General features: G+C 39.9%; 1 protein-coding gene across 5 annotated transcripts in view; it reads right to left on the bottom strand.

The window, feature by feature from the left end:
• CTNNA2 (catenin alpha 2) overlaps positions 1–16,475 on the bottom strand; it is a 1,141,838-nt gene that overhangs the window by 136,707 nt on the left and 988,656 nt on the right. For all 5 annotated transcript variants that reach the window (XM_032352609.1, XM_032352608.1, XM_032352606.1 and 2 more), the window contains 2 exons: positions 6,887–6,979; positions 6,105–6,261 (listed from right to left, as the gene is read on the bottom strand). In XM_032352609.1, the coding sequence (XP_032208500.1) occupies positions 6,105–6,261; positions 6,887–6,979 (250 nt within the window). The remainder of the gene's footprint in view (positions 1–6,104; positions 6,262–6,886; positions 6,980–16,475) is intronic.

The raw sequence follows: 16,475 nt of genomic DNA, 5'->3' as shown, positions 1-16,475 counted from the left end.
ACTTCCAACACCATCCTTTCAATATCTGAGATTTATTGCATTTTAATAGTGGTTGTGGCAGGAGTGCATGGGTGGCTTACTCAGTTGAGCAATGACTCTTGGTTTCAGCTCAGGTAATGATCTTGGGGTCCTGGGATCCAGCCCTGGGGAAGGCTCCATACTCAGCAGGAGGTCTGCTTGTCCCTTTCCCTCTGCCCCTCCCCCCACCATCCCCACCCCTGCTCTCACTCATACTCCTACTCTCACCCTTTCTCTCGCTCTCAAATAAATAAACTTACAAAAAGAAAAAAGGAAAAAAAAGTGGTTGTGGCAGTGAACATGAAGCCAACCTGATCAGGCAAAAACATTTCCAAACATGACCAGAAACAAGCTTGGGGTGCATGTTTGGTTTTTTGTTTTTGTTTTTTTTTTTAATCATGTTTTTATTAAGAAGACATTCAAGGGAAACTCTGAAATGACCAATACCACCTAATCAGTTTTTTCATGAAATGTCATGTACAAGGTATATGCAATAGGAAAACTGACCAGATGAAGAGGATGACAGTATTCTCCACAGTTAAAATATAATCCAGTCTGTGGCTGTCTCCCTCAGATTAGAGTCAAGGTCAGTGATCATTCTCCCTCTTTGCCCAAAGTAGAATCCAGTCAGGCAAGCTGGCAAGTTTCACTCTCTAGTAGCATAAAGAAAACGTGCAATTCGGTCCCTCATGGTTTTGCACGTATGCAATTTTGTATTTTTTATGCCCAAAGTGAGATCTATAATTATGCCCCTTGAACATTCTTTAGAAACAGAATTCTAAGGAAATGTTGAAAAAGTTTAGTGCTCTATGGAAAGAAAAGAACTTAAGCCAAAAATACACACACACACACACACACACACACACACTATAAATAAAGAGAACAAGTAAGAAATAATCTTAAGTAATCTGGTAACTTTTAAAAAATTCAATAAATAGTTAATAAAGCATTTAAAGAAATTATTATCTCGAGAATTTTCTCAGGCTGGCTCTGAATTTTAAAAATTTCTAAATAAGGAAAGAGGGGAAGGTACTCAGCCAACACCAGTCTGCACCATGGATCTCTCCTTTCATTAAATCAGTCACTCAGAAGGAATATCTGTTTTTTCAGGACCCTAGGCAAAAACTTGCAAAGTATAACTTTTCGTAGTGTAACCTCTGTTTTGACCTTTCAAGAGGATTTCCTCATTCAAGCCACTACGAATTTCTGATTTCTACCTTTTCCAGTTCTTTAATTTCAAACAGAAAATACAATGGAAAAAATGGAAAATTTTAATACTCAGATTTTTAAAACTCACAAAAAGTAGTACTTCTTGAATGCTAACATTTTCTCGAGTAAAAAAAGAAACAACTGTAGAAATACAGACTTTAAGATGCTTTCAGTTAGGTTAAGGAATTCTGAAAACCACCGCTTTCTGAGACTCCAGTTTGTGTCAAACAAACTCACTTAAAAGGACACCTGAGTAGAAGGTTTATTCAAACCTGATATAGGGTTTCAAATACAAAAGTTTGATTTTGAAAGTCCTGGCTTATGGCCCTGCTGGATCTCTTCAGAGGATTCAAATGTGCCCTTGCCCCAAAGCAAGCAACTAGAAGAGGCTGCATGTCAAGAACATGTATCCATCTGCTATTTTTCCTTTCTCTAAAACAATAGGACAGCAACACTACTGCTTTTTCACGCATAGTTTATAGATTGAATTTTAGATTCCATCTCTATTCTGAAAGCAGAACCGAGATGGAATGTCTTAATTATATTAGATCCTAATAATCTCCCTAGAGTTGATTAAAAAAATTTTTTTAATTCTAAGAAGCCCACTCATAACCTAATATCTTAAAATGAAATGGTATTTTTTTTTCTTTAAAACCTATTTCCCAAACTAGAAATGTGCAACTAGGTTAATTAGGACACCAGAAAAAAAATATGCTTTAATAGATTAAAGGATACATATTTGAAAGAGGCTAGCAGAAGCTGGAAATCCAGATCTCAAAAGCAATGCTTTTAATTAGCCAAATCAACTAATTTGTGCAATGGTTAGTTTAATCACGCTACGTGACTAAAGTATAAATTTTACAATTTATTGACTAGTTTTTCTTAATCAATTTTTTTTTAACTGCTAAGATAGCTTACTCAGCATTTCCCAGCATTTCCATTTTGGGGTACCCCTTTTATGGAAAAATGAATCACAATTCCCTCACGATAGTAGTTATATTGGCGGATGGTGTATATGTAAAAGCTAGGATTTGGAATGCTTCAAAATAGATTTGCATTTTATTAAGCTCAATATGAACAATGTATTTGCGAAAGAACAGGACCTGTTCATACAGACATGTTAATTGATCAAAAGATCCCACATAGTATACAGAGAGAGTTCCACACCCCTTGTAATAACTTCTCCTCTCCTCTCCTTCTCCCTCCACCCTCAAAGTCTGGGACCCACAAATCTGCAAGCACACCAGTCTAGGATCAAGAGGTACAGTGAATTATTTGAAGGCAGACTCGGTCCTTCATTCATATTTTCATTCCTGACAGTGCCTTATACACTGCAGGTGATCAAACAAAAAGGCACTACATAAACATATCTATTGAAAGGAGACCACTATGTATTTTTATCCTAAAGGATTTTTAAGAGAAAGAACTCAGGAAGTAAAAACAGGAATACTGTCCCAACTAGAAAAGAATACCGTAGAAAAATAAGAAGCATAAAGAGAGAAGGCTCCATGGCTGGGGAAAAACCCCTCAGGTTCTTTGGATGTCACACCTGGACAGGAAGCATGGTTTTTAAATATAGCGTAAAACACTTTACTGCAATATTTTTTGCAGTAAGCTAGCTTGAATTTTTTCAACCTTACTATTTCAGAAAAGATGTAATTTTGTTATTAAAAAAAATCACCGATGACCAGAGCATTTATTATAAACCACAAAAGGTATAGATTCTAAATCCAAAACCAAAGTTCACTGGTTCCTTTTAAAAACTCTCACAAACTCAAGACCTGGAGCTAAAAGAAAAACAACAGGCAAACACAACAAAATGCTTGGACATTATGGGATTCTGTTTATCTGTTCTTCAGATCTTAGATGCCTGCTATTATGTGAACCAAACCCAAGAATTAAACTGTCACATGCTTAATGCGAAGACACTCATTTTAAAACACTATTAAAAACTGTAGTTCTTACCCAGTGGGAAAAACCTAAGTGTCCTAACACAGCCATTTCACTTTTTTACGAGTCCAGGCCACATCTGAAAATTGGTTTTGCTCCTGTAATGTTAATAGCTAGCATCATTACTCCTCCAACTTGTTGCATTTCACATGGACAAATTAAGCACTCAAGGACACATTTTCAGGTAGCATGAACAAAACAAAACTGTAGGCTTTTATTTTATTTTATTTTATTTTATTTTTTCCACTGAGCCATCCAGGCGCCCCAAAACTGTAGGCTTTTAAAAACAAAGATCTTTGCCTTTTTTTTTTTTTAAATACAGTTTCCTGCCAGGACAGATACATAAAATGTCATTAATGCCATTCCAAAAGATCTCCTGGGCCAAACTTGCAATTTACTGATGCAAATGTTTTGGCTTCAGCTTGGAGAGGAGAGGAGAAGTAGTTTCCCCAACAATTGGGTCGTATCCATAGCCTACCAGCAGGACCGGGCGGGCTGTGTCATTATTTGTCAAGCCCGGCTGTGGAAAGGTACCTGCCACCTCCAACTGTCAACTCCAAAGGCATGCTCCGGCAGGCTCGGCCAAGGCTGGCTCCCTGACAGTACCTGTTCATTTTCCTGTCATGGCCTGCCGTGGCACTTGTACCACTGGGGTTGGACTGCACAGTGTTATCAGCAGAAGCCAAAGCCTTTCCTTGTTGCTGGTAATAATGAGATACACAAAGGAAACGCAGGGAGAAACGTGGTGAAGAGGCAGGGCTGGGGGAAGAAAATTAAGAAAAAGCTTTCCAAATGGAAACAGTCTGAGATAAGACCTCCTCACCCTGCTCTTCCTTACCTTCAGAAATTTTTGTACATGTATTTTAAGAAAAGGAGAAGTTGGGAACTTTCTAAGTTCTGAAATGATTCCTCTTTGAAAAAGGGAGTCCAGGCAAATTTTCTACTCATTTGCAGGCAAAAGGGGTGACAGAAGCAAATTTCCAGGGGCTAAGAGGATTGTTGTGAGACCTGAGGCTGGTGAGGGGGAGCCCCTGCCCTGTCTGGGGGCCACTAGAGTCATCTGGCAGAGACTGACTAGATACAAGAGGCGACCACCCGTTTATTCCACACCATCCGAACTCCCAGCATGCCTATCTCAATAATTTCTAAGCATTGCATGAGAGATGCACTGTTCAGATTATCTTTTACAGGGTTAGGACTCAGCCATTGTCAAAGCTAATCTCAGAAATGGCAACGTATTGAATTCTTTATCAGTTAGCTCCCAGCTACAGGTATATTTAAATGAAGATCTGCTTTGAAAAGTCACTGAAACATGGCACCTTGGAAATGAAAAACAAGAAAGGTTTCTGAAAGGAATTAGAGAGTGTGGAATGAGGATACCAGAGGTGGGCAGAAGAGAACCGCTAACAAGGAAAGCTACATGTGCCGTAAGAAAGTCCCTGCTATCTTGACTCACCGAGACCCACATAGCTTCTGGAAAAGAGGATTATCTAGATTTTCACACCATCTCTGCACAATTACCTACCCTCTTGGTGACTTAGTTTACTCAAAGGAAGACCTGGAATACTAATAGCTATCTTACAGAATTTTGGTAAGAATTAAAGCGAACAGCAGAGTCAGGTAAATTATAGACACTGAACGCTTGTTCATTCGTTTTTCCCATCTGCCTTCTCTTGCTCTCCATGGCTTCAAAGTTGGGTTTTCCATTATCCATCAGACCTAAAGATTTGACTCTGCTGCTCTCAGACAAGCTTCCGACAGAAGCCCTCAGTAGGAACCCATCGTCTGTTTCTTACAGAGAAGCAAAGACTGCACCTAGACAAAATCTCCAAATAGGATATGCATCCCCCGGAAATTCCTTCTAAATTATTGCAGTCAGGGTCCCTTCTGCTTGGATCCCACCAGTACTGCTGTGACGCCTTCTGTCCCAGGCCTCAGGTGGCTGAGGATAGGCAGGCCCTGGTCAAGGCTTGGTCTACCTGTGGGTAGAGTCAATATCTGGTCAATTTTAATTTTCAAGGGTCACTTGATTATTTTAATGCCTCACAAAGGAGGCTGATGTTTTCAGCAACCTCCTCTCCCATTCCTCCCACAGAGACTCTTTTAGGTAAAATGTGCCAAATGTGTTTGGACAAATGTATTTGGAAAAAAGCCCATTTGCTGGCTGGTAGCCCAATTTTGAAACAGCATTGATGAGTACCATTAAAGGTCAAATTGACTACACAGTTATTCAAATACACTAACATCCTTCAGTCTGGCTTCATCTACAAAGAAAGAAGTTAAAATTTCAAGTGAGGACTTGTTCTACTGGTTTTCTCTAACTTCCTTACACATCCTCACAGATAAGTATTCAAAACCTCAATGGCTCCCAAGTATCTCCTAGTGGGTACATTAAGTGACAAGTATTTGTACTTGCCTTTTTTTCTTTTTTAATTGTGTTATGTTCGACTACCTGCCTTATCATAAACCAGGGTAACTTCATTTATTGGAAAAAATTACCCCTTCAAACATGGTCAAGTTAGGCTGATTGCTTTTTTGATTTTTTAGATACAAACTATGAGGATTAACCAATCTCACATACCATACCCTTTTTTAAGATGGGTTATTCAGATGTATGCCAACCCAACCTGCTTTAAAAACTCTAGGAACTAAAAAAGGAACCTACGTCTCCTTAAATAATCTTTCCAGGTTGCCGATCTTTTCATCGGGAAGTTGTGTTTTCCTCTCAAATGCTTTGACTCAGTGTTTTGAAATAATGTGCCCACAAAAGAAGACTTTCTAAGAGGATATTCCAATCACATTTGCAGAGATGAGTGAAAGCTCAAAGGGCCAGGAAGACCACTTGAAACAGAGACCTATGACCCTTGCAAGATACTCCTAATCTTGTTCTCCTCCAGCTGCCTTGGAAGAGGCCAATTTGTGATTACCTGAGACAGAAAGGAAGTCATCCACTGAGGTGATGTCATCCACGGCCTCTGTCAGCACTCGGACCTGCTTCTCCCACTGGTCTTTGAAGACATCCATGTTGTCTTGAGCAACTTTGCTCTGTGGTCGGGCAGCCAGTGTGAGAGCAGCATTGATGACCTATTTGTTAGAAATATCCAGAAACACACTGACTACACTATTCAAAAAAAACAAAAACAAAACAAAACAAAACAAAAAACCACCAAAAAAACCAAGAAGGTCAAAGGCCACATTGAAACTCTGGACACTGTAGCTTCTACAGATAGGGTTGTCAGGGTTCAAAAGAAAATCAAAAACATGAAAGATGAAATATATTATCAACTACCATGTGTTTTCATTTGCTTTGTTTTTTGTTTTTGTTTTTAAGATATAGTCATCAGCCTCACATTTCAAAAAGTGTTTCCTGGACAAGTTGTATTTACTTAGCACAGATGTAGTAGAAAGCTAACTCCTGTCCTTCATGTACAAGGTTAGAATTTAGTTGAGACAAGATAAATAGATATGGAGCATTTAAATGACAGCCCCAAACAGAACAAAGTCAATAGGAGTGGAAAACACAATAATTACCACAGTAGTTTTGAAGACTGGGGCAGTTAGAAACTCTTTTTGAGAGACAGAGAGAGATCTTGAAACAGCCCAGGGACAATGGCAAAGCAAGGCAGGGAGAGACCAGAGGGCCTGATTGGAGAGGACCCCGAGTGTTAAGCCACCAAAGAGCTTTTGAAACAAAGTGAATGAGGCTTACCTGGGGACACAGGCTGTCAATCTGGGTGGCTGCCATCCGGACTAATTTTACCCCTTCCTCATTGTTGGAAATGGAACAAGCCAAGTTGGCAACCTGAATGGAAGAGGAATGGAAAGAAAGTCATGTTGGGGCAAAGGGGAAGTATACTGTTGCATGAACTTGCACCTTCTCCTGAGTCCTGCATCCAAGGGAATCCTGTTACAAATAAGGGCACCTTTCAGTGATTTACCAAATACTGCTAGTTCTTATGTAACATTAGACATGTACGCCAGAAAAGCAGAGTGCTAAAAGTAATTCGTTACTTCAAGCACATGCAATAATGCATTTAACGGGGTTGCTTTGATCCATTTTCCCTTATGGACTGCTCTCATGACCTACCCTCTCACTTGAGCCCTGGGACCCTCTCCAGAGTGCACACTCTCCAGGGAGTGTGGGGCACTAGATTTTGGCCACAGAAGTGCTGAACTCTGACCAATGAGGGAAAACACTACAGTATACTTTGGATTTAAAAGAGACTCACAGGAAACTGAAAATGAGAGAGTTCTACCCAACGGAACCCTTATCTGCCTATCAGAGTCTGTCAGGAAAATGCTAGTCCACCAGTAGCCTACTCAAGGGCTTTCAGGGTCTAGCCAGTCCTGAGAAATCCATTGAAAAGGCTGACCTAATCCAGGAGGCAATGATAGAGTATACAACAAATTGGAATATGTGGGTCTAGTATAAAGGCATTCAGTTTTGATTTTTAAAAAATACTATGCCAGACAAAACAGCTGCACTATATTCGAACTCCCGAGTCAAGCATTTCAATTTGTGTCATTCTTCTTCAGGGAGGGAGAGTTGGTAATACAAGGTCAGATTGATTGGCCAAGGTCAACAGCACACAAAGCCACCATCAAAACACTGATCAGTCCCATCAGGCTAGTGCCAAGAGGACAAGAGGATGGGGATTAGAAAGGGCAAAGGAGCAGAGAAGGGCCACCAGGGCTAGGAGCAGTAGGGCAAGTAGAACAAGTGATTAGCAGAGCAAGAATCCCCTGAGCCTTGCGGTCACCTGCCCTTTTGTATCCTGCCACCTCTGCTCTCCAAAACCAGGCTGCCTCCTTACCATGCCTTAATGCTCTGGAAGATTAAAATGCACCACACATGTGTGTGTTCCAAATGCAAAAGAAAGCTTAGTCAGACAGTGTGGAGAGCAAGGAATTGGAGGTCAGGAGGCTTAACCACTAACTAGTTATATAGTCCCTTCACTCCTGGAGGACCATTTTCTTATCAGCAAAAGGAGATGGGTAGATGGAGATACTAGGAACACTTTCCAAGATTACTTCAATAAATCATTTAATGTTAAGAATCCCATTTTGAAGCTTTTAAGGAAGAACACTTGAAGTCTATTGCAGTGAGAATATGTACTTTGAGAAACCACAGATGAAATTCCAAACATTATCGGTTTCTTACAGTTTACCTCAGATTCTTCAGATATTCTGAAAACTAAGTAAAATGGTGAAAATAAAGTCAATTTTTAAAGACAAATATGTCTTACTGTGCCCATTTATAGGATACCAAATGCCCATTGGCAGGAGGCTTCTTGGAGGCAGAGCAAATATAATGCAGGTTCTTGATTTTTGTTCTGTTGTCTATACTTCACATTTTTGTTAGTCTTCGTTATACTTGTATTCAAACACATTTTACATTCTAAGAGCCACAATAAGTATGTGATATAAAATTGGTGCTCAATATGTGTGTAATGAATTAAAGAGCCTTTAATCGCTTTTATATATATGTATATATTATATGCAGTACATCATATACTCTCAAAGATCTAGCTGAGCTACCCCTTTAATCTAGCGAATCAATGTTTATATTACCTTCCAGCAGGTATTTACCAACACTATGGTACTGAACAATGGTTCCTATATTTTGGTCCACTGTTGAGTCCATAAGGTAGTGTCCCTGTTCACGGTGGCATGAAAAATTGTCAGGATGGGGTGACTTTTCCAGAAAGATGTATGTATTTAATTTCCATTTCTTCTAATGTTCAATTAAATTCTTCCTATTTTTGCTGTTGGACAGCTTTTCATTTTATGAAATGAGGATTTCAGATAGGTTTGTTTGCTATCATCCTTGCTTGGTGTGTGAGACTCGAGGTCACACTTTTGCACAGCCCTGGACTTAAGCTGAAAGCTTTGGCATGTGGCTTTATATATGACAATAAGAGAGCCTGAGGGCTGAGAAAAAGGGGATCAGCTCCTGAGGAAGGAGATGCCCCCCAGTAACTTCTGCATGGTGATAATGAACTTTTCTTTGTGTATCTTTTGAAATGCGTGTTCATTTTTTGTTTAAATAAACTCTATTATGGCTTAGATCTAAAGTGGGAAACTCATTGCCCAGTAGAATCTAATTAGGGGGAAACCATGCTAATAACACCTAGAAAAAGTTAAGAGCTGACAATTCCTGATATCCTTTAATTATTCTCTTTAATTTACTGATCCATAAACCCTCAAGTCTGGCAGGCTCCACTCTGCAATGTTCTACTGTTTAAGTCCACCTAAAATCAGAATTTTATTTACCTGGTATTGTATTCTAAGACACTGAAAATATTTCCAACAAGATGCTCAGGATTTCAATATCTCCAAAGGCAGTCAGCTTTGCACGTCTTAAACTGGCCATGGACTCCAAATTCCTATCTTCCTTAGGCTTGCCTTTCTGCTTTTCACTGGACCCTTTGCATCATGGTGACTCTGAACATGGTTTTAATATATCGCAATCTCTACAACTCTGTCACCAAATGCTAAGTTTTGGTCTTGGAGACAGGTCCCAATCAGTACTGTAGCTTAAAATGCCAAATAATATCAAGACTACCGCATAGAATAAGTATTTGATGATTTATTTTACCTGTTCTTTAACTACAGTTCTGATGCTAGGATATGAAACTCAGAAAAAAATAAAATGTCCTATTTTTCAAGTCACAGTATTCCCCCATAGACCTTGTTTTTGTTTGTTTGTTTGTTTTTTGTTGTTTGGTTTGTTTTTTTTTTAACCAATTTAGCATGATGATCTTCCTAAGAAGAGGAAGGTAAGGAGCAGGTAGAAATTGGTAGACAAGAATCACAAGACATTTGAAAAAGATTTATGTAAGTAAAAAAAATGGACAACAGATCATTAATTGACTAATGTTACCAGGCTGCAACCCAAAAGATGTTGACCAATATGATTAATTTTTTTTTAATTTATTTTTATTTGACAGATAGAGATCACAAGTAGGCAGAGAGGCAGGCAGAGAGAGAGAGGAGGAAGCAGGCTCCCCGCTGAGCAGAGAGCCTGATGCGGGGCTTGATCCCAGGACCCTGAGATCATGACCTGAGCCGAAGGCAGAGACTTTAACCCACTGAGCCACCCAAGCGCCCCCCAATATGATTAATTTTAATAAAACTTTGAAACCTGCCTGAGTCAATCAAGCAGGTGACACTCACGGCCTGCCTGTGGCCTGATTTCTTTGTTCTTGATTTGTTTACAACTTAGCAGAGACAAGAGTCCCCAGCTATCCTGGAAGCTTAGAAAACAATAAAACATATCAGTAGTGATTAGATGTTGGGCTACTTAGATTGATTTGGCATTTCTGGAAGAGTCTCGGTCACAAGTAAAAGTGGCCTTCCTCCTTGGTTTAGCCAACCCAACTAAATTCCCAGCAATCTCTTGGGACAGGAAATCCTCCTCTATACCTTCTGAGAACAATGGCTTTGGGGCAGCAACAGCTAAGCGGACTCAGCCTCGTCTTCTATCTCTCACTCAGTGTCTCAAAAACCAGTTCTCTTGAGGAAAAGGAGGAAGCTTAGCAGCCATCACTGAATTGTGTGCTGAGGACGACAAGAACTTTAGGAGCCCAGAGAAAGGAACAATTAGTAGTCCCGGGTGGGAAGCAGGCAACACATCATGGAGAGGCAGGGTACCCATCTTACAATGCTTCTTTTCTCATTGCCTGAGTAGCGCAATTGTCAGGACGCTCAAAGATCATGACGTTTTGCTGTTCTGGAGGCACACTGTGTGAAGAGGCCAAAACAAAGGAGGAGAGCACCAGGAAGATTTGAAAGACAACAAGCCCACAAGGAGAACTCATAGAGATGCTGTTAAGAAAGCAACCTGCTCCTCCAACTGATTCTGTACAACTGGGATCCAGTCCCTAACCTTTCAATACACCAGTTGACCAAAAGCAGATATTCCAGAGACAACGATGGCAGAATTAAAATGGACAAAACCACAAATGCATGGCGCCCTCACAAAAATACAATGCGATTGTTCAAAATGCAAGATATTTTTCACAACCAAACAACAGAACAAAATAAAACCAGTTCAGAGCTCCAGATGAACAGCCTCTCCCGGCTGTGAAATTTGGTTTTTGTGGGGACGTCACTACTGAAGAAAGTAGCTCCGTCTCAAAAATGCCATAGTCCTGTTTGAATGCTCACAAGAAAAAAGCCAAAATGCCTGGAAGGCTGAGCCTTAATTAAACATTAAGAACCTCTGCTAATAAACTATTTAGGTATTTAACTCCAAAGTGATATGAGGTGCATCAGAAAAATGAGAACATTTTCTTCTTTTCTGGTCCTGGAAAAGAAATTAGATTTTTCTAATATTTGTAATTCTGTTCAATTCCAAACAGCAGCACATATTCAGTGCATTCAACCCCCAAAACACTTTATCATTTCATTAATTTTTATAGCTTCAGGTAATATAGTGGTGTTTTAAGAAGAGCACACTCTTGAAATAAAGCAGGACAACAATTCGGAGGTTTATAAAGTGCTTGCTTCCCAGGTTAATATTGCATCATCACCATAAATTTGAGAATAAAATGAACTTATTTATTATTACAAGAGGATTTATGAAATGTCTAGTCACCACAGTCACCTAGCCATATTAAACGATAAAGAGAAGAGAGGATAAGACAAATTCCACACCAACTGTTGTTGTTCTCTATAACAAACAGGGCAATGAAGGGTGCCACGGTCTCTGTCCACAGATTTATTCAGTTCTCTGCACACAAACGGCTTTCTTCATACATGCCCATCTCGTGTAGAATTTGTAGGCTTCTACAGAACATGCCTCCTATATCACCGATGGGATTTTTTTAATTCAGTAAGAAACAAAATGATACACATTTCCCTGAAATCTCTGGGAGGCAAGACAGAAGGCATTGCTGTTAAGACAGAGGGATTTGACCTTAAGATGATGATAGACTTCCATGGAGATGGACATGACCACCTTCACAACTTGATTTGAGAAGAGACTGAAAGGTCTGGATGTCCCAGAACTTGTTTGTAGCCATGTCTCTCATGCAGAGATATTATGGAATCCTTTTAAAATGCAGCTGCCGGGGCGCCTGGGTGGCTCAGTGGGTTAAGCCTCTGCCTTTGGCTCAGGTCATAATCTCAGGGTCCTGGGATCAGCGGGCAGCCTGTTTCTCCCTCTCTCTCTGCCTGCCTCTCTGCTTACTTGTGATTTCTCTCTCTGTCAAATAAATAAATAAAATCTTTAAAAAATAAAAATAAAAAAATTAATAAAATGCAGCTGCCTCAGACTGAGAGGAGTTTATCAACCTGACTGCTAGTAAGTGCAGTTCTGAAGGCTACAGGACATAGTCAACAGGGATCGTTTGATAAGGGAAGGATGGCCCAGTAGAAGCTGGCAGCTGGGGCAGTAAGAAGACACTGGGGGTAGGGGAACAGGAGGAAGTGAGAAACACTTTTACGCCCTTGTTTTAAACGACTTCTCTAAAGCATCTGAAACTCCTGATTTATTCTACATATTTTAACTTTCAAAATCATAAAATGGTCAGGATCTTAGGCTATGGAGTTTGGTAGCCTGAGATTTACATCTTGACTCTTATACTCTCTAGCTGAGCAGGGTACTTTGCCTCTGTAAAGCCTCAATTTCCTCAACTATAAAACAGAACTATAAAATAACAACAAAGTGGTGATAAGGTTGAAATGAAACCTGACTACAGTACTTAACCTAGCACCCAGTAAGGAGTTGACAAATGTTATTCTCATATTGTGCATTTGGCTGAAAGGTCATTATAAAAATAAAGAAATTTTGTAATAATAACATCCAATCACGGATGTATTCAACCATTCAAATACTGAGAGTGCCTAACGGTACCATACATTGGAGACCTAGAGGTGAACAAGTTAAATAGGATTCGTATTTCCTAGAGAAGCTTGTATTTTGGTAGAATTAAACATGTAAATGCATTTTTAAAGTTCATATTTTGGGGGCACCTGGGTGACTCGGTGGGTTAAAGCCTCTGCCTTCAGGTCATGATCTCAGGGTCTTGGGATCGAGCCCCGTATCAGGGCTCTCTGCTCAGCAGGGAGCCTGCTTCCTTCTCTCTCTGCCTGCCTCTCTGTCAAATAAATAAAATCTTTTAAAAATAAATGAATAGGGGTGCCCTGGTGGCCCAGTGGGTTAAGCCTCTGCCTTCGGCTCAGGTCATGATCCCAGGGTGCTCGGATCGAGCCCCGCATCAGGATCTCTGCGCAGCGGGGAGCCCACATCAGGATCTCTGTGCAGCGGGGAGCCTGCTTCTTGCTCTCTCTCTCTGTCTGCCTCTCTGCCTACTTGTGATCTCACTCTCTGTCAAATAAATAAATAAAATTTAAATAAATAAATAAATAAAGTTCATATTGTGTATACTACTACAAAGGAAGTCAAATAGAGGCAGCAATAGAGAATAAAGGGAGGTCTACTCTCCATGTAACTATTCATATCATTTATCCTTCCATTATGTATAATTTTTATAAAGTTTGCAATCTCAGTTTGCATCTTTGTCACCACTTATTATATCACAAATATTTTCCAGAGTCTCTATATACTTGTAATTACTTTGTCAATGGTTGAATAAAATCCGAGTATTTTTGCTTCATTATTGGATAAGTCAATTCCCTGTCATCATACATTTAAAGGAGTTTCCAGTGTTTGCTCTTACCAAAAAGAAAGTAGCTTACATCTTTAGGCATGCAGTTTTTGCTGGGGTCAGAAGTGGACCTTTTGAGTCAGGAAAACGGTTCTAGCACGTGCATATATATGCCCACAGTGCTTGCCGAGAGCGCCCTAGCAACAAACGAATTGCTAATTCTCCAGTGTCGCTAGTGTCAAATCCCAGACTGTGACACTGTTTCCCCCTGCCTTCTCGGCCATAACCCCATAACTGCATCATCTGAGCACCTTTCCAACCTTCATTCTCTAAACCAATTGCACTGTACAAGCGTAAACTGGCGCTGCTTAAAAAGTCACGTCACATTTTCCCAGTGAGACCATGAATTCTGGCAGGACAGAGCCCTCACTACACTCAGCACACATCGCTGGCATCACAGATACTTAATTCCAGTTTTTTAATTTACTGAATCCCACAGGTCCCCTCCACTCTGTATAAAGCAGAACACCACTCAACTGGTCATAACCTAGTCATACAGAGGAGAGCCCCAACTTCAAGGATCTGAAATAGGGAGCAACTATATGTTCTCTGTGCCATCCTTCCTGCAGTTTACCATCCAATCAGCATTGAGAGGTTAATACTTAATGAAATGTATACAAAATCCTGCCACAGGACGCTAGGCAGCAATTTCTTCCTGATCCCACTACGCTTCATACCCCGGCCTGCAGTTCTAACCTATAAGAACACAAATCTGTATTCCTAGGGCTCCATGGGGATGCAGAACAGCTCTTTTCCCTGTGTTCTTAGGTACATATACCACTAGCGAATGCTGTTTGCATGCCTCTGCCCAAATTAAAGTGATCAGTCTGCCCTGTTGACTTTAATGGAGGTAATCACCAGTTCACATCCATGAACAAATTGATGTGCTTGCTTCATAGCTGAATCATCAGCGTAAATCTATACCCTTCATATATAAAAACCTCTGTGGCTTAAAATAATGCAATAAAATACCACCTAATGCTTTCTCGATGCCTGTTCATCAATAATGTGTGGTTATGTGAAAAGGATAGGAGAGACTTAGAATATGTTATCTAAAATCATGCAGTGAATATAATGCCATTTTAATTACTGAAGGCCTCCTGGGATTCTGTTTTCTCCATCCTTATATTGAGAAAATGAATTATTATGCTCCTCTATTGTTTGATTTCTCAGAGTCCCATGTAATAAATGTAATTTTCACTGATTTCCAGTGACTAGAACACACTGACCTTCATACATGTGAGATGAGTGCCCCACTGGGAGCTCGGATCTCCAGGATCTTTCTCTGGTGGTAGAGAAGGCTGCACTGGAACCATCCAGTTCTTGACTTGTAGTGGAAGTCAAGGAACTTTTACAGAAGAAGATCCAGATGAATAAATGAGTGCATCTACTCTGTATAGCTTGGTCATCCGTTTTAAGATGATAAGTGGACATGTGGAATCAAGGCATGACCAGAGTGCAGAAGGAATCTAACTATCCAAACCAATACTGAATCTGTGACTTCAGTCCTCTTTGCACAGAATTCCATCATGTAAAACAGAAATCCCTATTTCCTCAACATTATGCCTCTTGGGTTTTTATTTTGGGGGAGGGGTTTAGGTGGAGAAGGTGCCTCCAATTAAATTCTTAGTAACTAGCCAACGTTTAATTTACAATCCACATGTCCCTGAAGATCTCCCATTCACATTGGCCAACAGGAATAGATTTCTTTTCTAAATCTCTTCGGGCTTACCTCTTATACCACTAGTGACTACTTATCACATGTTGTTGTTTTATTCATTATTTGTCATGTGTGCAGATAGATGGATAAACACATACCTGCACCATTAGATATACAGAAATATAGGTATCATGGATCTTCAATTAAATTTCAACCTTCCTGAGAATGGTTGTGTTTTATTTATCCTCATGGCCCCTTTAGCTCCCTATACAAGATCTTGTGGTTCCAAGGCAGCCTCCCTACTCTGGATGTTTTCTTACCTTCTGCCCCACCGGCACTTATCTCTAATGAATCCTACTCCCTCCTCTTACAGTTTACCCCCCCAAAAAGAGGATGCTAACTGATTAATCAAAGTAACTATTTTCTTCTTGTAGAGAAAATGTAATATTCTCTAATATAACCTCCTACTATAACACAATTAAGATGTGAAAGTCCTTTAGAATTTTAAGGAAACATGTACATTGTAGAAACTTCAAGCCCCCATGCAAGCTATTGGAGAAGTATGTAAGGATAAGGAGTTTTCTTTAAGCTCGGTCATCTTTATCTGAAATTTCTTCTCTTTCCTTTCTCTGGCCACCTGTTTTGGTAGATAGAGTACTGGAGCATATCTATGACCATTAACTTACATGTTGCCTATGATTACATTTGCACTAAAAGGGCAGACCTGAATAGCTATAACAGGGTTCACATACTTATAGGCTATGAGTATTTCCTATATGGCCCTTTATAAAAGAAGATCGCAAACTCCTGGCTTAGATGAAGATGTGGGTAGAATCAATTTTGTCAGACCTGTCAAATATGCCAAAGCAAGTCCATAGCAGGAAATGGGGAAGATGTTATATTTACGACAGAAGTACATTTAATAAAATCAAGTAGATCAGAGAAGGACATTCTTAGCCTATAAA

Source organism: Mustela erminea, chromosome 7 (assembly GCF_009829155.1).
Source record: "Mustela erminea isolate mMusErm1 chromosome 7, mMusErm1.Pri, whole genome shotgun sequence".
NCBI lineage: Eukaryota > Metazoa > Chordata > Mammalia > Carnivora > Mustelidae > Mustela > Mustela erminea.
The sequence above is the reverse complement of the archived record's forward strand: the minus strand, read 5'-3'. Positions and strand labels throughout refer to the sequence as shown.